Raw genomic sequence first — 22,953 nt, 5'->3', positions numbered from 1 at the left:
AAGCCCTCAAAATTAATCATTTTGATTGTTCCCAATGGAGAGAGGCCCATTCAGTCAAGGTGCCTGTCAGTAACCCTTCTCTTCCTTCCTTCCCCAGCAATTTTTGGGTATGTTTTACAATTTGTCTGAGGTTGTCCACAGGGGCAGAGGTCTCCCCAGATATTACTTCCCCATAATATTCCATGGGAGAGGGAATTAGGTTAACAGATATGCAAATTAGCATGTTAAAAGAGAGGAGTGAAGTCTCAACTACAACACTGCATAAAATAGAAGAGATAGAGCAAGCCTGGCTTTTTAAATTCAGCTGCTCACAGAACTATTCGTTTTCCTTTAAATAAAACATTCAATACAGATAGCTAGTCTTTGGTACAAACATTCCTCCCCTCCGGAGTAAACCTGCTCTTCATCAAGGCAACATTTGCAAGGAGAGGTCATGTACTGCAGTAGACCAATGACACAGTTGGAAAAGGAGAGACCGTCTTTCAGGCTTATACACTCAAAGCAAGTCTCTGCCGCGATAAGGCATATTACAGTTGCCTGACATTTCCCCAAATTGCACTAAAAGTTTCCTAGCTCTCTATCTATAGTTGCATGTTGAAAAGCATGTTTGTGCCTCCATCATCTCTTTTCTTGATTTTTAAATAGCAAATGCCAGTGGCCAGACCCAGCAGGAGAAGCCATCTTAGATTTGAATACTTTTTTAATCCAACACCAAAGAACTTCTGAATCCAAGATTAATAATGAATTTAACAGCAAGGTCCACTTTTTTCTTTCCCCTCCAGTTTACAAGCTTCTCTATCATTAGGGGGGAAAAAATTGCAACAATTTTCCCCTAAATAAAGGAACATTTCAGTAGTACAACATATATCATAAGCCTTATGTTTCTGCAGCCATAAATGCCAGGCAATTGGACCTCATTTTCTCCATAAACCCATCCCTCAAATTAAATGGTGTACAGTGGTCACTTCTCTTCCCTGGCTACTGCCACCTTAGGGAATCACAAAGCATGAAGGCGGTGCCACTATTCCACTAGAAACCCCTGGGTTTGCCTCACTTTGCACATTTGAATTGGTCCACTGCACTCAGGCTTGCCCTGGTCCCTGAGCTCACATAAGTCACTGCAGTAAGCACCAGCAAATGAAAGTTTAACATCTGCATGATGCAGAGTTCAAAAGGCAAATGAACTCAGGGGGAAGGGGATTACAAGCAGCTAAGAAACATGGTTTAGGGTACACAGCCTCTGTGCAAGTACAGCATTTTACTAATCCATGGAGAACAACAGCTCTGGAGACCAATTAAAACAGTTGCTGGAGCAAGCTGAGGCACCCTATTTTAAGGATACTCTCAGACTCTTCTCTAGTCCCTGATGCGATAGGCAATGTGGGACCTGCTGTCCCAAGCCCACTGACCAGTGCATGTATGCATAATACCTGCTGAAAACCCAGAAGGAACACAATTCCCTCCCCATCCCCACTACCCTGCAGGGCACTGTCAGGGATCCCCAAAGCAATGAAGCTCCAATAACACACATGAATGTGAAGGCACTTCCATGGCTGAAAAGGTTATACAAAGGACTAAGCACAGTTCTCCCCTGCACATTAAGAAGAGAAGATCCAGTACTCTTGGTCCCCTTTTCCTGCCTTTCACCCTACTTAATCTCCCTCACGGGCATCATTCTGTTTGCAGATCCTCCAAGCATCCAGCCCAGCATCACTACATGAAGAGCAAGGAAGCCTCCTCCCTTGTTCAACACATCTGCAGGACGATCTCTGTTGTGACACAGGCAAACAGCTGACAAATCAAAGCAGAATACCCAGGAAAGATGCTTGAAGCCAGAGAAGCTGCACAGGTCTCTGAAGTTTACAGGCACTGTCCACTAGACCAGCAGTCCAGCAGAGCAGGACCTACAGCAGACCCAGCAGAAAACCCAGCTGTGGGTCAGGAGTGCATGGGATACTTTCTAAGAAAGCTTCACACAGAGGGAGTTATCACTGAAAAGCAAGAAGAGAAGTTTCAGTCCTGCCCATTAACAGCTGAGGTTCAGTAAGAATACAACCATGACTACTCTAGAGAGTCTTAGTCCTGGCAAACCTCCAGGTCAGGAAACTGCAGCCTCTCCAAAGCACTTTCCAACGGCTAGAGCTAGAGGAGCCCTCCCTGCTCCCAGCCTACCACGCACAACTGCTTTGAGCTGCTCCTGAGCTCTATGGACACATAGTAGAGAGAGCTGGTGGGTTCTCAGCACAATGGCCCAAAATACATAGGTGGTTGGAACCTGATTCTACAGTAGTTCTACACCAGCAGAACTATCTGTTCTTATGGAGGAGTTCTCAGTTTACACCAGCACAAGTGAGAAGGGAGAATTAGAAGGGCATGTCAAATGTTTAGAAGGAAGTGGAGGTTATAGGCCATGTTCAGCCTCACTGAGGAACAAATGCATCCAAACTCTGGCAAGAAGGATGGGGACTGCAAGGGAGGAAAGGCTTCACACCCAAGTGCATAGGGAATGCCTACGGGTGAAATATGGGCCCTTGCAAATAAAACAGAAAACACAGAGCTCCCCAAAGCAGACCTTGCTAGAAATCAGATATTATCTTCTTGATACTCACCCTCATTAGACAGCAAGCAATAAAACCTATTAGTGAAAAATTCATCTCCCCTGCCCCTTGCCCTGGCCCTCCCCCATCACATGCCCTCCTGCTCTGATCCTCTCTCTCTTCTAGGATGGCTGTGATTTGTTCTGAGAAGGGACAGGTTTATAGGTTAGCCGACACCTTCTCTCTGTGGAATTTTAATTAACTTCTCCCATCGTCAATATGTTAAGGAGCAGGGTTCCCATTATACGAGGTCAGCAGCGTGTTTCAGGCCCTGCTATATCAGCCGTCAAATTGAAGAATTAATGACGTGGCTAATTGGCTCTAATTCTCCACCCCCCCCTCCCCAAAATATGGAGGGGTAAGGAGGGGGAGGTAGGATAGGCTAGCGGGGGAGGCTGGTAGAGTCCACAGTCTCATAAAAAAAAAAAAAAATGAGAGTGCACAATTTAAACCCACTTGTTCATGGGGTAGCTGTTCCACCACCTCCCATTTATCACCCTGCAGGGAAGAAAGGGGGGGTGGGGAGACTGTGGGTAAATATTGTGACAGAGAGTGTGCACAAGCATGCACACAGGGGAGAGGAACACTGTCCTGACAAGAGGCCACCTCAGTAGGTCATCACTTAGGAGTAGGAAGCAGCATGCCACTGGGCTCTAACCAGCCATAGTGCTAGAGCCGGAGCCTGTCTGCTAGAAAAGGGGCCCTTGCAACACAGAAGGCAGCAAAGGGCTTCTGTCTTAACTTCTTCCAGCAGCATTAATGCACATGGCACTTCTTCAAAAATACTATCTGTCTCAAACACTTGGAGCAATGTGACAAGGGAATAGCAAAATCATAGCAGGCCTCGAGGGTCATTTCCCTGACAATGCCATTAGCTCTGTACCACTAAGTTTCTGCTGCTTGCAAAACAAGCTTAGAAATCTAATGAGGACAGCAGTTGTGGGAAGTATTTTGGTTTTGCACAAGCCTAAAATTCACTACTTGCAGATATCACATGGGCAGCAACAACAGCTCTTCTTCCCCCTTTCCTTGAGGAAGGCTGAGGAAGAATTTCTCTTGCATGCGGAAGACCAGCTTAACAGTAAACCAAAGAGATTGTTGCTGGTCAGTGTAAGATTTTAACAGCAAGAGTTTAAGTTTCTCAGATTTTTCACCTCCTCAAGAACAGGAGCACTTTGAAAAACACCCTGGAAGACGCTGGTGTAGGTACTGCCCTTGCCTCCCATGCTGAAGTTGTAGTTGTAACATTAAGCCTGCACTAGAAGCACAGGGCTACAGGCAATAGAGGCTGGAAAACCTCATCTCTGAACTCCACTTCCATCTTTCCCAGTTCAGCATGTTCAAAGGAAACCAAGCTCTAACCACTGCACACAGCTCCCAAGCAGGGACCTTTTTGCTTGGGGTATCTTCTGCCAGAGAATGAGAATACAAGTTGGCATCTTTTCAGTACAGAAAGCCTCAAGAGAATGCAGCTCATTGCCTCTAATTAGCAAGTCAGAGAGTTTGCTCTACAAGTAAGAATGAACAGGTCCCACCTGAGACAGTAACAGGAACACAAGGCCATTTTCACAGCCTCTTTATGAGCTAATCACTCCACTGTTATGGGGAACAAAGACTACATGCTCTTCCCTGAGTTCCTGCTGCAGGCACAAGCACCTGATCAGCCTCCACCCAAATCAAGTCCCTGAAATGTCACACTGGTGCCTCAGAGAGATTTGTGGACACACAGCCTATCCAACTCCTTTACTTCTCTGTTGGAAATTGGGAATAAAGAGATCTCAGTTACCTTAATAATGGGCTGATAGCAATGGACCACACTCGATCCTCTGTCTGCACTGTATGTAGACACTGCCCAACTCTGCCCGCGGACAGGGACCAAACCTAAAGAGAGAGATGCACGTTATGCCACATCACCCAGAATGTGCAGAAGGTAGGACGCACGCTGCTAATGTTGTGTTGGAAAAGCTGCCAAAACTGCCATGCTCACGTTCCCTGAGATCCTCTCCCTGAATTTCCATTACTTATTTTTGAGGAGCAGAGCCTTCAATCACTGGCAGAAACAAGCACTTTAAGTTACACAGAGATTCAGCTTATGAGTATGACCTTCCATCCCACTGGTAACAGAGGGAACACCCCCATCACCAGATGCTCTCTAGGGCAGCACTCAACACAGACACTTCTCATCTTCTGTAGTTAAATAAACAAGAAGGGGGATTTGTTCAAATCTCTGCCGTTCTCTTGAACAGCATGGGAAGACTTTGTACCATCCCTGAAAAATTTCCATTCATATTATCTATAAAATTAATCATTCACTATCCTGTAAAATAGTTTTTTTATAGACCCACTCCCTTTCAACCAATTTTCTTAAATGTACCCCAGGCTATTTTCAAATAGGCCCCCCCTTGCTCACTGACAATGTGAGAGAATCTCTTCCCTCCCCCATCAGCACATACACGCACATCCTCTTGCATCAGTTCACCACACACATCCCTTTGTTTCTGGGTCCTAATAAAGCCCCCCAGATTCTTGCTGGGGTCTCTCTTTGTGGCCCTCATTTTCTCCACCTTGCCTTCATTCTTGGCCCACAGGACTCAAGCCCCCCAGTTCCCTGTAACCAACTGCAATGTTTCACTTCAAGACTTCAAAGCTGGGAGTGCCCTATTTGTTTGTTTGTTGATAATGCCCAGGATTGCAGGCTATTCTTGTCAGCGGGGAATTTAGCACCTAGTGTCAGCAAAAGAAGCAGAAAAGCTTAACTCTTTTAAGGCATCCCTATCTCCTACAGGTTAAAAATATTGCTCAGAGCGCGCTATCTGGTACCTATCACACAGGAATGTACATTAGCAGCTCTTCAGGGCTTAGTCCTAATCAACACTCAGCAGAGCCCCCAATAGCTTAGACACTTAGAGCCCCTTTAAAAGGCTGGTAGGGATTCCCTTCCACCCTCCAAGAGTCTCATTCACACAAACAAGGCAGCCTGCAAAAGAGATGATAAAAAATAAGAGATGAACATCCCTAGAGCCTATGCTGTGGGGACCACTGGGTGGGCAAGATCTCACACTAGCTCCAAGAAAAACAACCTTAAATTCCCCTCTGGCCTTTAGGAATTTGTTCTCAAGGTCAGGGAGGTCTGTCCTCCGGCTGCCAGGGAAGCAGCAAGAAGGTGTTCTAGCAAAGAGGCTCCACAGAACAGAGAGAAGCAGCCCTGCTTAAGTGTGAGACAAAGCAGCATTAAGGCCTCATTTCCAGGAGACAACAAGCATCGCCAACAGTGCCCTTTGCATCTGAGCACTGCTCTACTTGGGAGTGATTTTACCCAGGAGTACACCCATACAGAGGGACCAATGAAAATAGACACGGTCATGCTGCTCAGCAGCCTGTCAGATAGTTACCCATTACCACACACTTCCTATAAAACTTTGAAAGAGACATTTAAGTCTTCCTTTGCCCCAGCTTCCCCTCTTGCAAAACAGGAAGAGCAGTTTTTCCTCTTATGCCCATTAATGCTCTACTATACGTACCAGGGACCAAGAGTATCCATCAGCCCACCCTGAGTAACAGCCAAAGCTTTCAACATATAGCAATCACTGCCAACAATGAAACAAGTGGTTGTGAAGATGCTAGGAGGTACTGCATCATGCTAGCAGGACAAGGTTAAACACCTGTGTGGAGTTTTCTAAACTACTAAAACAGAGCTGGTTACAGCTCAGGAGAACAACTCTCCAGGTCCATGTAGGAACAAAGCACTGCCAGCCAGATCCAGAAGGACAGAAATCAACCAGGTCCTCCCTCAAAAAGAAATAGCCAAAAATTACATGACAGGATTCAGTGATGCCAACTGGAAGAGAAAAATGGGAGCTAACAGTATTCATAGTCTAACTTCACTCCTGGTTTCCAAACCAAGAACCATACAAACTTACAAGAAAAAAACAACAAAAAAACTACAACAAAACACACACACAAAAAACAAACAAACAAAAACCCCAAAAACACAAACCACAAATAAATAAACCACAACCCCACAGATTTGGAAAAGACATCATGCTATCCCTTAAAGAGACTGAATATACAACAGAGAGTACGTGAAGCAGCACTGCATCACAAAGCAAGGATACGCTTGAGATACATACGGCAAATTTCAGACTAACTGGCATGGATCACTGCTACAGTGTTAAACACATGTACAGTGAAAAAAGCAAAACATCAGCTGCTGCCTTCTGCACTTCCTAGTTTAAACCAGTAGTTGATGTTGTAAAGTACTGCCAAATCTCTGTCTTGAAAGTTTGGCACAGCAAGCATCTTTTCAGAGACATGAGCCTACTCCAAGATACCCAGCACTCCTCCTGCAGACACACAAGACAGGGCTCACAACAGTGCTGCTGACACTTAAACATTCATGGCACAAGACCTCAGAGGTCACCTCTGCAGCAGCACCTGCTGGAACATCACTGCTCACCTTCGCTGTTCTGTCCCGGGAGCCGCTGACAATGAGGCCACCTTGGAAGTCCACGCAGTTCACCTCCTGTTCATGCGCAGAGAACTTGACACTGTAGGAGCCATGGATCTTGTGAAGGACAATATTTCCATCTCTGAAAAACAAATCCCCAGGCAGGGAGTCTGTATCAGCTGCATCTCCCTTGGACATGCACCTTCCATCAGTGCTTAGGAGTGCCACAAAAAGACCAGGACTGATCTCTCATGGAAGCTGAAATTCATGCCTCCACTCCTCACACATCACCTGTTCTCTTGCAATCCCACATCTGGTCAGTCAAAGTCTGATCTGCCACACATGAAAATTTTCCTGGCTATCTTTCCACCCTCCACTTTGTGTTAAGCTGCAGAAACTAGCAGAGCAGCCATTCCTCCTCCTACTGCTTTGAGCTTGCCAGAATCCTGGCTGGATGCTGAATGGCTGGAGTAAGGGAACAAGTGAGAGGTCATTCTCACCCATGCCCAAGCCTCAGCTTTTCATTCATTTCAGAGCAGCCGTGCAGGGTATTGTGCTTTGAATTAACTACAAAGACATTTAGACTTTTTTCAGCCAATGCAGTTACTGGAATTTTAAATGCACGCCTTCATTTTCACCTGAGTTTTGGGCTACAGTTCACAGGGGAGAGTCTCAAGATATCCAGGGCAGCCAGCCATGCTTGCGTCTCCCAGTTCTGTGCTTAAGTGCTGTGTATATTAATAGCTAAAACTTTATAAATAACAGTTCTGTTATTTGCTGTAATTGAAAAAGGTCAGTCAAATGCAAAATTAATTGGAGAAGTATGTGTGTGCTGGAATGCTTGGCAGTTTTCCCCTTCTCCACAATTATATCAGTAGGTCTAATAAACATATAATTGTCTCTAGAAAGCTTTATGCACTACTGCGGTCCCAGTTAACCAGCAGTTCTGAATATTAGAACACAGTCTAGCTAACCTGACCCTAACAGGGAAAGAAATGAAAAAAATCACACATCAGTCAGGATTACCTGATCAGTCAGCCCTGATTCACTAATCCTGTGGACGTCTACACAAGTTCAAAAGAGAAAAGGACACTTTGTAAGGTCAACAGCATAAGACTCAGCTCCTCCACTGCTGTAGTAAAAGCTTTTTCAGGACAGAACCAAATCATAAGAGAGGAAGCAGCAGCAGTTGAACACAGCCAAGCATGAGGACACTGTGTAGCAAAATTGACCGCTCTGCTCTGGGCTGGAGTTACACAAAACCTTTCCAACTTCACTGCCACACTCCTTGGGCTCCTTCATTCACCCAACTTACCCCCCTCCACTGACGATGTGGGAGTTGACAAGAACAAAGCGACATACGTCCTCCTGGTGGCCGGAGAAGATAGCTTGAGGGTGACGCTGCAAACCCGTACCGTCTGGACAGAGCTGGTAGGCCTGGATGTTCTCCGCTTGAGACAGATAGAGATACTCACCATCTAGCTCCATCCAGGGCATCAAACTGCAAACAGACAGCAGGTTGGGTGGTGCAAGAGTGGGGAGAAGAAAACAAAACGAAAAACCTCACACACAAGAAGAAAAAAAAAAAAAGCATATATAAACATATCAACAAAAGCAAATGCCCACTCAAGAAAACTGTGAAGTTGGAGCTGCTGGTCACATGCAAAAGCAGGCCTTAATATAGTACCACAGCTAAGAAGTGAAGCTTCTCCAGCAACACACAAAGCAGATCACATTGCTGGCATTTTTCTAACCAAGAGCTGAGGAAAAGGAAGAATGGAATCTCTGAAAGAGAAGATGGCCAAGAGTCTAGTGAGTTTAGACGATAGGAAATACTTAAGGCTCCCTGACCCCTCTTCATGAGTCCTCTACTTTTTAAGAAACTAGACTATCAGGCATTTGTGAGCTATGCCGAGCATTTCTAACAGAGCCTTTAATACGAGGCTCTTGGTGCAAACAGTCAGTCTTGATCCTGCACATTATTTGCTGATGCCTGGCAGAGACCACAAAGCTGCCACTGTTTCACATGCATCTGAGCAGGGGAGCAGGTCACATCAAATAACACAGGTCTTCCTACAGACAGGAAGTCCTCCACCTCCTACATTCTCTGGATGCTGATACGTAAAGCAGCAAGGTAAGCCTGATGCTGTCCAAGAACTTTGTACTCATTTTGTAGAGGAGGTATTTTTCTACGTTCGCATCACTTCCACTACTGAGCCAAAAGCAACTGCAGAGCAAACTCTTGATTCCTGTTGCTAGTCTTTCAGAAGAGCCCATACACCCTTTCTGCCCCTTGCTATTCACAGGACAGTGGCAGGTTCCTATGGACAGGTTTCAGGTCAAGAGCAGTGGACTGCTAAAGGAACTGTTCCGAAGTGCTTCGAAGATTAAAGTTCTAAGTGGAAAATATGCTTCACTTCCTGGGAGACCAAGAAGAGAAGGAGACGCTCAAGCAATGTCTGAATCATGTCTGTCATCATGAGAAGTTTCTTTATTCTTGAAACAAAACCAAAATACAGAAAACAAAACAGGCTACAACATACACTTAGGCAGTGAGCTCTCTGCTCAAGATCTTGCTTTCGTGTAGTGACCAGAGAATCAAATAGCAAATGGGCCTTCTGGATACGGCAAGGCCAGATACAAAGAGACATGGGGCTCATGTCCTATGGGGCATGGATGCATGAAATTGTCTCCACTCTGCAGTCACTGCCGAGTGCACCAATATCCATGCAAACATTGAGCAAAACTAGAGCCCTTCCATAGAGCAGCCTTTCAGTTTTCAAACTATTCAGGAACAAACTGTTTTGAAAGCAGGGGGGTTTCTCGTAAAAAACTGTCTCCCTCTTTTTTGCAGATCATTCATCCTCAGGTCATGATTTGCTGTGTCAGCAGAGTCATTACACACAACCACACCTCATAACATCACAATAAGGAACTGGAAACAAGTAAAGAGGACAAGATTGCTTATTAGATAGAAGGTTTCTGCTTGCCTGCATTCATTTCCAATAACAGGCTTTTAGTCACATGGACAAAGCAGTTGAGCATAGGTTATAATGTTCATCTGGGACTTGATCATATGCAAGGAAAAAATAAGAGGCATCTTTGGAGCAGCAGCTTTGGTTTTAGGCGGGCTTTGATTTCCCCTTCCTTCCTCCACTCCTACACAGTTCTCTAAAAGCAAGTGAATATCCAGCTTACCTAGACTACAGCCAGTTTCTGTGGCTCTCCTCCTCCTGCAGTTTAGATTTTACCTTTTTCTATGGCTTTTTCATAAGGAGAAGTAACAAATTTGAAGCAGGATAAATGAAAATTAGAGGATGCTGTTTGGATGGTGGCCTCATTAAATCAGTCCTTGCCTTTTCACTTGAGAAGCTGGTTTAGTAATGATCTCTAACATGCACAGAGCCTGTCTTCACAGATGGTTGCAAGCACTTCAAAGGCAGGTATACAACCTGCACCAAAAACCACTCTGCTCATTACAGCTGTTCCCAGGACTTTATACAAGCAGTGGCACATTATCCACCACTTCAATCTACACAGCACAAAAAGGCATGAAAGCTCAGTAGTAGGTCCCTGTTCTTCAGCAGCTAACAAGCCATAGCCTTTCTCTTTTTTCCTTCTGTCCAGTGATGTGAAGGCTGAAAATTTAGATGTGCTGTTCAGACAAGAGACCTATCTTACGCCTTGCTTTGAAAGCTGGGTACACCTTTGCAAGGCAGAATTTAAAAACAATCTCCTCTCATTAATGTCAAATATACATTTTTTTTTTAGTGAAGGAGAAAATCATAAGGTAGGAGAATGAAGAAGCACAAGGTAGAAGAATGTCAACTAGCATTTTAGATTTGTACATCCAAATCAGGGGCCAGGATAAAGCATGAGAGACAAACCAAGCATTTTGAGGGGACACAGAATTCCACATCTGGGATCAAGGTATGCTCGTTGTGAGAGCAGGACAGAAAATTGCTCATTGTATACAGCAATAGATAGGAACATAACAGTTTGAAGTCAGTAGTAAAGATTACTAAATCCAACTAGAACTGCACAGACCAGAACAATGACAAATTCAAGCTCTAAGAAAGGATCTCTAGACTCTCAGAGTGAACCCCTAGGGCAAGACAGCAACTCCAGTTACCCTACATCCAGCTAGCCAACAACACCCAAAACAGACCAGTGACATCACTTGTAAGATCCTGTGGATCACAAGGAGCAGGAAACATCTCATTTCAGGGCACAGACACAAACCCAAGACCCCACAGCAGCTGACACAGAACAAAACAGAACAGAAAGGAGCCACTTGCTTGCGTTTCCATTTCAGGACTGTCTCCCTCCGGCAGCGTCCATGCCTCCAGTTCTGAGATACTTTCACCCTTTCCTTCACTGGAATGCCAGCCGCTCTGCAGACAGAGGAAGACAGATGAGATTAGCAACCAGGACTGATGCTATACGGACAACAAATACACTCAAGCTGGTCACAGGTATGCTCTCACTCTGGTTCTACAAAAGATGAACTGGCAAACACTGATGGTGTCTGAGCCACACTAGAACAGGCACACCCACCAGAGTTGACAAGAAAGGAACACTGAGCAGTGTGGGTGCTTATCGTCAGAGAAAGCCATCCCTGATAATCACTAACGTACAAGCCTTAAATCTCATCAAGACCTGATTTAGAATACTGAATGCAACATGCGTTCAGACAAAACATAATCAAAACAACATGACATGGCAAGAAACTACCAGAACGACCAGAGAAACAGGACATCACTCTTCTAATAGAGACTAAGGAAAGCCAGTTAAGATAAGGACAACACCATACAAGGACAGATGGAAGAAACACTAGTCAGGAGAATGCTGAAACTAGAAGCCAGAAGAGTGTGTCTTGCCAGAAGACTAGTAAAGAAACTGCTCCAGACCCTCACCTGCCTGACAATCACATAACCAGATACAGTAATTAGAAATCAAGATACATTCAAACTAAAAATAAAATTCATTCATCTGTATAACCACCCAATGCACACATGCCCCAAGACAGACTCTTCTGCAGCACCTCACCAAAGGATAGAGAATTCCACCACATCACTGGAAAATTCTCTACTTTCAGTCAAAGTTACTAAAAGAGAGACTGTAGTTCATAAGCAACTGCTGGGACACAAATCAAAGTTATTGGGATGAGCTGAGACAAGCCAAGATCAACACAGCTCAAGAGGTGACAAAAGGTAGGTACCACAGAGACCTGGGACCAAGGTCTCCTTAGAGTCTACATGAGCATACCCAGTTCAAGCAGCTGTTCAACAATTGTTTTGCTTTCATGATCCAGGGTTGATTAAAGAGGGGGCAAAAAGGGAGCTTTAGCTACTATCTTTCTCATATCATAAACTTAATTATTCAATATCCTTGGTGGAGCTGCTTAGGTAGAAAAGATCAGAAAAGTACAAACAAGAAGAAACTGGAAGTTATCCTTTATAACTAGGGGCTGTGAACCACTTACTAGATTAAAAGAGTTTATCCCCCTTTCATGCATTTCTCAACAGCCAGTGTTCCCAGATGCACAGGACAAAGGAAAGATCCTTAAGAGATGGGGACTGGTGCCGGACCAGAACCAGTTCCCTCCTCCCATCCCTACCGTGCCCCCAACCCACTCCTCAGAAGTGGGATTTTTGGGTACTCTGTCATTTTTAAAACAAAGATTAGGTCCCTGTAAATAAACATCTCCTGTGGTTGTTAATGGGTGTAGGAATCTCTAACCTGGCCCTGGGGCCTGGCCAGATTCTCATTTTCCCAGCCTTCTTCCATAGCCTCAGGCTCCTTTTTTTTCTGCTCACCCTTCCCTCCCCTTTTCTATGCTTTCCGGCACTTAGTCACCATTATAATTTGACTGCATTCCTAGGCATGTGACCCATTTTAAACAAAAACAGAAACCACACACAGAAAAGCTTTTTGTCCCCTAGAAAGCTTGCAACTGTAAGTTTATGATCAGTAGAGCTACACCAAATAAAACTGAATTTAGGAAGCTATGAGCTCTTTCTTTCTCCTAACCCTTTTAAAAAAATAAAATAATAAAACTGTAGAGTTAGCCTAGGCTGCAAGAATAGGAATTCCTTTTTTAAAGAGCACACTTGCAGGAGCTTGTGGGGCCAGATAGCGTCTGAGATGTGGAATGCACAGCACTGAAAAGTCAGGTCATGTCCAGCAGCCTCCTCATTGCTTATTACTCTCCCAGACAGAGTTCAGGCTCTCCGCCTACATCCAATTCCATTCATTACTCCAAAACACTTCTCCTCCCCACACTCAACCCTCAGTTAAGTTCTCTCCACGTACAGATTTTAAGTCACCAGCTTGCACTGTGATGGAAAATGCACTCATGCCACAACCCCCTCCCAACACATACTGGCCCAACCAGACATCCTGAGCAAAATGCATAAACCCTACTAAGACTAGATGTAATTTCCAAGGCTCTGAAAAAAGGTGAATCCAAGGTCAAAAAAGCAGCCTCCATCTTGCACTGCTGGTCACTTTTCTACTTGGGGGGCAGGCCTTGATCCTCCTGCTACTGAAAGGGGAATTTCAGAAGAGAGTCACACATTGGCTTTTCCCACAGTACCAGTTAACTACTGCAGTTACTCCTGTAACAGACACCTCATTCCTTCATGCAAATCAACAGTTCCTGTCTGGAAGGTGTGAGGGTTGGGTGGGGAGGACTATGTGGGGGAGGTCTGATGAGGTTTTGGGGAGTTTTGTTTGTCTTTTTGTTTGTTTTACTGTACAGATACATTATTCATCCAGCCTGCCTCCTTCATATAGCAATTCTGGATCCAGCTAATTTAAACAAGTCTTAGAAGCATCCACCTTTTATTTCCCAAAAATATTATTTATTCAAAATAGAGGCAAGAAAGGGGACAGAACATATAGAGGCCACGAGAAAGGGGATGTAGAAATTGGACTGATATCCTTCCCCTCTGCCAGTACCAGGGCAGCAGAGACCAAACTGCAATGATTTTCAAGTGTTGGTCAGAGACATTTGATGCCCTATAACAGAAGAGAAGTTAAATCAAGCTCAGCAATGGAATCAAGTGCTGAGATATAATTTGATTTGCTTCCTCAACAGTACCCCCCAGAGTAACTCCAAGAATACATCAAAAAAAGGTGACGAGCATCACTGCAATGCACGAGAGTTCTCAAATCTCAGAAAGTTAAAAAGGGCATCACCACATAAACTTAATCATTTGATTAAAAAAATCCCTTTCTCCCCTACAAAGACCATTTTGCTTCAATCACAATCAACACACTTTCTATACATGCAAACCTTTAAGAATTGTTCCATGATGACCTGAGACAATCAACACACATCACACATCTACACTGAGTGGTTGACTTAACCAAGTACCTCCCACTTCAGCAACTGGATTGAACATTCAAAGATTCAGGAGACTAACCCTCTTTATGAAGACAAATGCTATGTAAAATGCTGTGGAGGGACCACTATCCACCAGCCAATGAATACCTTGACCTTTCTTAGTATGCAATCCAGCAAAATGCTAAGCCACATGCTTAAAATTCAGTACATGCTTAAGTGCTCTGTGAAATCAAGATCTTGGCATTCACGTTCTCAGAGAAGCCACCCAACAGTGAACTTCAAGACTGCTGAAGGCTGACTCAATGAGGAAGGACTGCTATTTATACCAGGACCTACACAGCCTTGCATCAGAAAGCAACAGAAATATTGCCCAACATCCTAGAAAGGATGACAAGAAACACAGGAAGAAGGAACCAGTGAACAGTGAATGTGAAAACTCAATGAAATTCAAGCAAAATATTCTTAAAGCCCATCAGAGTCCATCATTTCACCATCTCTGCTAGGGCATCACAATTATCAACAGTTCATAAAGTTACATGATCCAGAACATGCAAGGCTATCTTTCTTATTAGGTAATTAATAAAAAAAATACTCTATCAGGATTCCTAAGCGTGTGGTGCAATAAATGACCTGAGCTAATGCGTGTTTCTGATTGCACACACTCCTGATGGAAGCTCCCTTTACAAAGGCTTTGTTACACTAAGAAAGAGAAGCTGAATATTTCTTACAGCCTGAAAGAGTTCCAGGATAAAAGCCATCCCAAGCAACCCATTATAAAGGATTTTTCATTTCCCCCTTCCTACCTCACCCCACCCTACCAAAAAAGTTAAGTATTTTGCTCAAATTATGGATTTCCTCTCTTTCTTGGCAGAGTTACCAAAAGAAACATAATATTCCTTCTGGAGCCCACTTTCCAGCTGCTGAAGTGAGAGACTGGGACTATCCTCCCACAGCACCACTGACCCAGGTGACCTCAGCCACCATGGCAGTTGCTGGCCTGGGCCCCAAAAGAAAGCAACAAAAGAAAGAATTGCTCAGACAGAGACTAAGCACATCTCCCAAAGCTTCACCTCCAACAGTTTTTGCCTTCAACAATCCTCTCCCCAGCCAAAGTTCTTTGCCACCAGAAATGGTATTTCCGCAACAGCTAGAGCTTCTGTGCTTTAGTGCATCCCAGGGAGATTTCTACTGGCCATCTACAATTTCAGCATGTGCCAAAACAATGGTGCCTGCAACAACATATACCATGTTACAGAAGATAACACCAACATGTCATACTGTATATTTTCCCAGCTGCATGGGGCATCCTAATCCACCAAAGTCCTTCACATTTTGCTACATTTTAAGTGCTGAAGAGCTCATCTGGAAATGCAAGTCTGCAGAGACCTGCTGAGACCGAATCTCTTCTGTGGACAAAATCTGCTGTCTGCATAAAAGCTGTCACCAGCCTGCCTCAGGCCTGACTGGAAGGGTCATACAGAGGAACAAATAGGTCACAGAACCTAAGCCCCACTTTCAACCTTGGCCCTGTGACAGGGATGGCTAACACAAGGACCAACTGCACTTATTTGTGTAATCGGGACACACCTGTTGAGTAGCAGGGTCTCAGTGCAGTTACAAGTCACGGGCCACCAACAGACAGCCGAGAGGGAAAAGCTATTTATGTCAGGAGCTCCTGTTGCTGTCCTCAACAAGTCAGCCGGCTTTCAAAACGTCTCTTCCAGGACAAAAATTCCACCTGAATTCCTTTAGCATATGACGCTTATTTAGCTTACTGCCAGGTTCAGTCTGTCTTCTACACTCCCCCCCTTTCTATTTGACATGGGTTCACATAACTCTGAGATGGAAGAGAGCTCTGCAGACTCTTCTCTCGCTGTTCCTCGTCTCCTCTGGTGTGTCTACGCTCAGTTAGATGTTACCAGGCTGCACAGGTTTACTGCTCTGTCTCACAGTTCTTGTGAACAATTCACCTGCACATAGAAGCCAAAGACTCCAATAAGAAAGAACCAGAGCTGCAGGCAAATTTCCATACACGCAATAAAGACACACACCTTCACATAGGCTTCGCAAAAATACATCATCACCAAGACTGAGCCAGACTGCTCTGCCATCAGATGCCCTCTCCCTTACAAGTAACTGCAATGGGATCATGGCTAGAAACTCCAGGCAGGGTTTGGACACTCTCAGGAACTTATATAGGCTTTCTGGAGATGAAATCTGGTCTGCTTGAAAAAATGCATAGCCTTGGGAAGGTCTGAGAAAACCTGCAGCTGCTCAATAGTTGTCATGTATATACTGATTTGAAAGAGTAGACTGCCAGGATAGTATTTAGGTAGAGTGAAATAACCCACAGCTAGTTCACTTATGCAGGTTACAGGGAGAATAGCAACAAGCACAGCACACATTTTTTAAGCCCTGAACTAGATAAAATTCTTGGTCCACATTGAAGATTTTAAGGGAAGGGTAGGCAGTCCTGAAAGAACTCTTACAAACAATTTCACATTCCCAGAACAAGAAGCAGTTTCAATATTGTGGAGCTGTCCTGGCACATCTGTCCTGCCCAAGACTAACAGTTTAAGACAGAATAAGAACGAATCTAACGGAAGTTTCTAAAAACCACTGACTTTTCCATCACAAAGCAATAGCTGCGTGCCCTCTTTCAGGCTTTTGTCGTTATTGCAATATCCTCCCTAGAGTATTCCCCTCTATATCATCTGCACCAGTTCATTGCCTACTTCATTTCTGACTTAAAGTAATGAAACTTTGGTAAAACAAGTTTTAAAAGATGAAGGAAACTGAAGCAGCTTTACAAGCATTCACACTCCCTCCCCCTCCAGTACCGAAGACAGAGGTCTCCTATGATTGCTGCAGTTTGCATTTGGATTTGACTTGCATAGATTGGCCATTTCCTGCTCTTGCAGGTGTATATATTTTTCCAAGATCTGGAGAAAACACAGCTTTTCATTAACTCACAGAATGCTTACACAAGCTCTTAAATACTCAAAGATGATAAGTTCATCCATTAATGAATCTGTTTCTCTGAACTGGAGAATATACCATGATCCTAGTGGGCAAGGCAGAACAGGAGACATGGAGAGAGAAAACATGCAGTGGAACAGTTCTATATTTTGGCAACAGCTATTAATATATTACAAAGAGCACGCTGTCAAGCTATTTAGGTTGCAACTTTTAACTTGCCCTCTAAAATTCCTTTGTAACAAAGAGGAAATAAGTTTAGCCCAGCTGCAACTTTATTCCTTTCTTCCATGCTTTAAATAAAGAACTACCTTGCAACAAGCTCTTTGCCTCTCCGATTTCTCCAGTCCAAGGTGGTCCAACAGGCAGGCATTGGATGAAGGCTTAAAGCACCCTCTGCTATTCCTGGCTCTGACACTGACCTGCTGCACAGAGGGCAGCTTGGTTGACATCTCTCTGCCTCCGCTTCCCCTCCCAGCCCTTGTTTACCCTGGCTATTTAGGCAGCAAGCTCGTCAGGGCAGAGACTGTTCTTGCTGGGCCTGTACAACAGCTGGCAAAACAGACACAGGCTACCAGACACAACTGTAATATCGCTATACTCTCCAAAAACCCCAAAGGCTTTGTGCTACCACTCAGCTACAGTTTAACTGCAGAAACCATCCTTAAGCCTTAGCTTTTCTGTGATATGCTGCCATACATTTTTGGAACAAAAATGCTCCATTCACCTTACATCACGAAGATAAGGCTTGACTCGTTGCTCCAGCTGCTCCTATGACTGAGTGAAGCAAAAATCTTCAGCATGGGGACTACGTTTTTACCATCCCCACGACAAGGTCTTGTTGCAGTACATGTCTATACATAAAATTAAAATGACTATAAAGTAGCCTAACATAGAAAGACCTATATGACAGCTGCCAAGAACCACACCCATCTAAAAGCACTCTATAATTCCGTAATACTGACACATTATTCTATTAAGCATTTGCTTACTGCTGACTCAAGAAAGAAAATTTTTTCACACTAAGAATGTGCTTAAGGAACCCCTCCAAGTCAGGCCCTGCTGTCCCTAATATACAGTAATTTACACTGATGCAAACCTAGTAATTTATTTCCCCCCCACCAAGGACCAAACTGTACAGAAACATTGCTCAAAGCAAACTTATTTCTTCTTCTGCAAGTGTACAATTGAATCAATACCTTAAATACTTAACTTCACTTGCAATCCGCAGCTTCTGATTAGCCGAATCTACCACAAAGGGCAAATATGTGATTGTCAATGTTGTGAATATGCCTTTCAGCATAACAGCTAGTGTCTGGGATTAAGTTCACACCTTCTTTTGAAAACATTAGCAAATCAATTTAACATTTTTAAGCCTAAGTATGCATCCTGAGATAACCACAGCTGGCAATTTTTAAAGGTAGACAGTCAGGATGAGAAGTAAATAATTTTAAAATTTAAATCAAATCATTTCAGGTATACTACAATTTCTCTTTTCCATGCTGCTAACAGCTAGGGTTTTGCAACCAGTTTCTTATAATTTTTCTCTCTTTCCTCTTTCAGAATAAAGAAGTTTTATAGGCAAGCTGACTGCGCAAACAGTTGTTTCACATACAGGCTAAAGCCTGTTCCCTCTGATCTTCTTGTTACAATTATCTGAAGATATACCGAACAGAAAAAACATTTTTTAAAAATGGTGTCATTTTCAAGTTAATCACCCTTTTAAAAAATGGGGATGGGGGGTATGTTTCACAGCTATCTTACACTCTAGGCTCAAATTTATCTCTATTTACAAAGCATTAACAGATGGCTTATCAAAAGCCATTTAACAGCAGAAACGATCAAAATATTCTGAGATGGCTTTTTGGTTTAAACAGTAAATACTCCCTAGACTAGTTTTTAACTTATGCCAGCCTCCCAGGGACCATCAGTTTAAGATCTAATGTTAGAACCATGCATGTTATTTCATTAAGTACATTTACCATAAACAGTTCCAGCCTTTGCTTTCTCAATTGTGGACAGCATTGCACAAAAACCTCTTAAAAGCAAAAACCAGTGTTCACCTCATGCAACATTATACAGAATGTGCAACAGAAGCTTCAGCTCTTGAGCAAGTCAAAGCCAAGCTTACAAACTCAAGATTTACCCTATATCACTAAGAAAGCACAGTTATCAAGAAGGTCCAGCTATCCATCATCTTCATCACCATCTTACTTACCCAGTGATATTTAAGCTTAACTATCTACTCAGCTCAAATTTAACTTTCAATGAGCTACCTACCACATTCCTACTTAGAATTACTATGAGGAAGAAAGACTCTGTGCCCAGAAGCTTACCTCAATCCCTTCTCCAACTTGTATCAGTTAGTCAAATAAAATATAATCTCTCTCTGCAAATCTTACTCCCTCAAATGCAAGAGCAGCAATCTTGGAGATTGCTCTTGATCTTGGAGACATGCATGAGATACAAGTGGTATGGAAGACACATGGCTATTTAAAAACCTCAAGCCGACACAGAGACTATTAAAGTCTTCTTCAGCTAAGTACAACTTTTACAGCTGTACCACAACTCAACACATGCACTCACGCTGGTTCTTCTGGAGATGTACAGATACCCAAACCCCCCAGTACTGCGACATGCCTCTGTCTTTTATCTGCTGCCAGAACTGCCTATCCTACTGCAGCGAAACTCCTGCAACTGCCCCCAGATGCTGGATCTCCACACATGGAAAATAAGTGCTTGGCTTTCAGGTATTCTCCATAAGATCTGGCACGCTATTTCAAAGAACTGAAGATTGTTTGAGCCTTCCATGAAGTTAAAAGTAATTGAAGGATTCATCCTCCAGATATATCTCAAGGTTCCTGCATAACCAGCTTGTAATGTCACTTGGTGCGTTACCCATGATTGAACTCCCTAGGACTAGGGCAGTGCTGACCAATGCTAAAAGCAGCACTCAGTACTAGAGTTGTTTAAAGAAAACTTGAAAATAGGACTCAGCACAAAAGCACATCCTAGAATTACTAAAAAAAACCTGTTCATAGCAAACCCAACAGCATTGAAATCCCTGGGAGCTCATGATACTCAAGCAGCCTTCCCTTCACTTAAACCCTCTGACCTAGCAAACCTCTTCTGTAGCTGTTTATAGACCTGCATTCCTCTGCAGGGGGAAGTGGTGGTCCTTACGTATGCTGCACCTGCTCTGCTGTACACCTGATCCCTCCTGCAACTGAAGGAGCGTAGTAACACCTTATTCTTAATGAAAAATACAGAACTTCATTTCCTCAGGAGACAAAATCATATATCACAGCGACAGAGTCCAACACACAGCCATTCTGCAGTGCTTATTCCTGCTGACTTCCAAGGGAACTGTGCTTAACTTTCAAGCTGTGAAGACTTAATGGCTTGAAGTGCTGGCCTGAAAACCCAACACAAGGAGTTTCAGCACCACTGAAGTTCTGCTCCTGCCGGCAGAAGCCATAAATGTTTCTCTAAAGTCTGTGCTGTTGATGAGATAGCAATACAAGACAGCAAAATAGGCCTCAAAACCTGACATCCCTTCTTTTGATTCACGTCAACACAGTGTTAACGGAAACAATACTGAATCACTGGATGAAAATCTAGATCCTGGCCTGGCAGCTAAAGGGAAACCATAGGAAGGGATTCATAGATCCTAAGAACATAAACTTCCTCTTGGGATCCTTAAAGTAGCAAGGAAAGCCCACATTGCGTGGCTGCCTCCGCAAGACATTTTGTACGCTAGCAAATTCAAGAGAGGAAAGGCAATCTTTGGTCATTACCAACCACTGCCAAGGCCCAAGCCCCAAGCCCCAAAAGCACTTCATCTAGAAAGATGCTGGTGTCACACACAGTAAAGCCAAGAGGGCTCACACCTGTTCCTAACCTATGATGTGCTGTTGAATGAGGGGAAAGAAAAAAATAATAATAAAAAAAAAATCCAACCCCTATCCACAAAACTTTAAAACCCAGAAGCCATGAAGAGTCCAAGAGTCACTTTCTCTGTGACAGCCATCACCAGCTATAACAGGAAGGTGCTCCATGAGCAGAATCTAAGAAACATATTCCTGGGGCCCCCTGCCACGAAGGCTCTTGCGCCTAGTAACGTATGTAAGTCCACCCTCCAGCCTTCACCCAAGACACCAGCCCAGGCCTTGCTCCCCTGTGGCTTCTTCTCTGAGGCATCTTCAAGACCATGGCAGGGGCCGCTGCCCAGAAGGAGGGAGGGAGCATGGGCGCATACGATCACCCCAGCTGCACACGGCAGCTGTCTCCCCATGCTCCCACCTCCCCTAGCTTGAAGCCCCCGACCCTACGTGTTTTGTCAGGGGCAGTTTGGGGGACCGAGCTGATCTGGAGAGGGCCTGGGGCCCCAACGCTTGAGGGCTGCTCCCGCCGCGCCTGGCGCTGAGGGGCCCCGGCAAGCCCCCGTCAGGCCCGCCCGCTTCCTGGCACGAACGCCAAGCGCCTCCCCACAAACCCCCAACCCTCCCGGGCCGGGCCGGGCCGGCGTCAGGGCCCACCACCCCGGGGCCGCCACACGCGGTCCCTCCCCTCCCAGGGACGGCCCCACTGCGGGCCCGGCGCTACGGCCCTTCCCCTGCCCTCGCCACCCCTCTTGGCGCAGACTAAAGACGGCGCAGCCGCGCTTCGAGAATAGCCCCCCCCCCCCTTCCCTCCGCCCCCTCACGGCGGCGGGAAGCCCCCCCTTAGCGACTACGCCAGGAGCGCAGAACGCCCCTTGGCAACCAGCTAGGCCGCAGCATCCACGGCCTTTCCCAGCCGCCGCCGCCGCCTCCCCCCCGCCCTTCCGCCGGGAAGGCCGCGCTTACAGGTCGGTGCCGAGCTGGGTGAAGCCGGAGTTGAGACAGCCGCGGGCTATGCGCCTCCAGAGGAGATCGCGGCTACTGAGGAAGCGCAGGCGGCGGCAGACCTGGCCCAGGCGGCCCAAGGCCTGCGCGTCCAGGTAGGAGCAGATGAGGAGCAGCAGCTCCTCGGGTAAGGCCCAGAGCGGGGAGGGGGGGGAGGAGGGAGGGGGGGAGGCGGCCCGGGATCCCCCCTCCGCCTGGGGGGATCGGGGGCTGCCCTTCCTCCCCATGGAGCAGCAGCTCCTGCCCCTCCTCCCCGGGAGCCGGAGCTGCTGCTGCCCGGGGGAGGCCAAGCCATGGACGGGGGCAGCCGCTCCCCAGTCACATGGGGCAGGAGCCGCTGCCTGTCACTCCCCCCCTCCGGGGGAGGAGGCGACTACCGAGGCGGGAGGGGGCACGGCGCCGCCGAGCCCACCCTCGTTAGCGAATTAATTCATTAACGAGAGCCGCTGGGACTCCCCCTGCGCAACTGCCCCCCCCGCCTCCGCGTCCCGGAGCACGGGTCCGTATTCTTCGGAGCTGGGATTAGTAACGTCACCTAATCCACGTATTCATTAATGACGTGAATAGTTAATGGGGGGGACGGTGATCCCAGGTAACCAGAGCATCTGCTCCACTCCCTGGAGCAGACCCAACTAGGTACCGCGCCCCTGCGAAGGAAGGTGAACAGCAAGGTGATTAATGCTCATTAATTATCCT

General features: G+C 45.4%; 1 protein-coding gene across 2 annotated transcripts in view; it reads right to left on the bottom strand.

The window, feature by feature from the left end:
* FBXW4 (F-box and WD repeat domain containing 4) overlaps window positions 1-22,584 on the bottom strand; it is a 62,613-nt gene extending 40,029 nt beyond the window's left edge. The window contains exons 1-5 of one of the 2 annotated variants that reach the window (XM_075026231.1): window positions 22,219-22,584; window positions 11,343-11,438; window positions 8,360-8,545; window positions 7,054-7,186; window positions 4,384-4,478 (exon numbers count right to left, since the gene is read on the bottom strand). In XM_075026231.1, the coding sequence (XP_074882332.1) occupies window positions 4,384-4,478; window positions 7,054-7,186; window positions 8,360-8,545; window positions 11,343-11,438; window positions 22,219-22,484 (776 nt within the window). In that variant the 5' untranslated portion in view covers window positions 22,485-22,584. The remainder of the gene's footprint in view (window positions 1-4,383; window positions 4,479-7,053; window positions 7,187-8,359; window positions 8,546-11,342; window positions 11,439-22,218) is intronic. The other variant, XM_075026230.1, reaches the window with a different exon arrangement.
* Window positions 22,585-22,953: the final 369 nt, after the last annotated feature.

This window comes from Buteo buteo, chromosome 4 (assembly GCF_964188355.1).
Source record: "Buteo buteo chromosome 4, bButBut1.hap1.1, whole genome shotgun sequence".
NCBI classification, from domain to species: Eukaryota; Metazoa; Chordata; class Aves; order Accipitriformes; family Accipitridae; genus Buteo; species Buteo buteo.
This window is presented reverse-complemented; position numbering and strand designations above follow the sequence as displayed.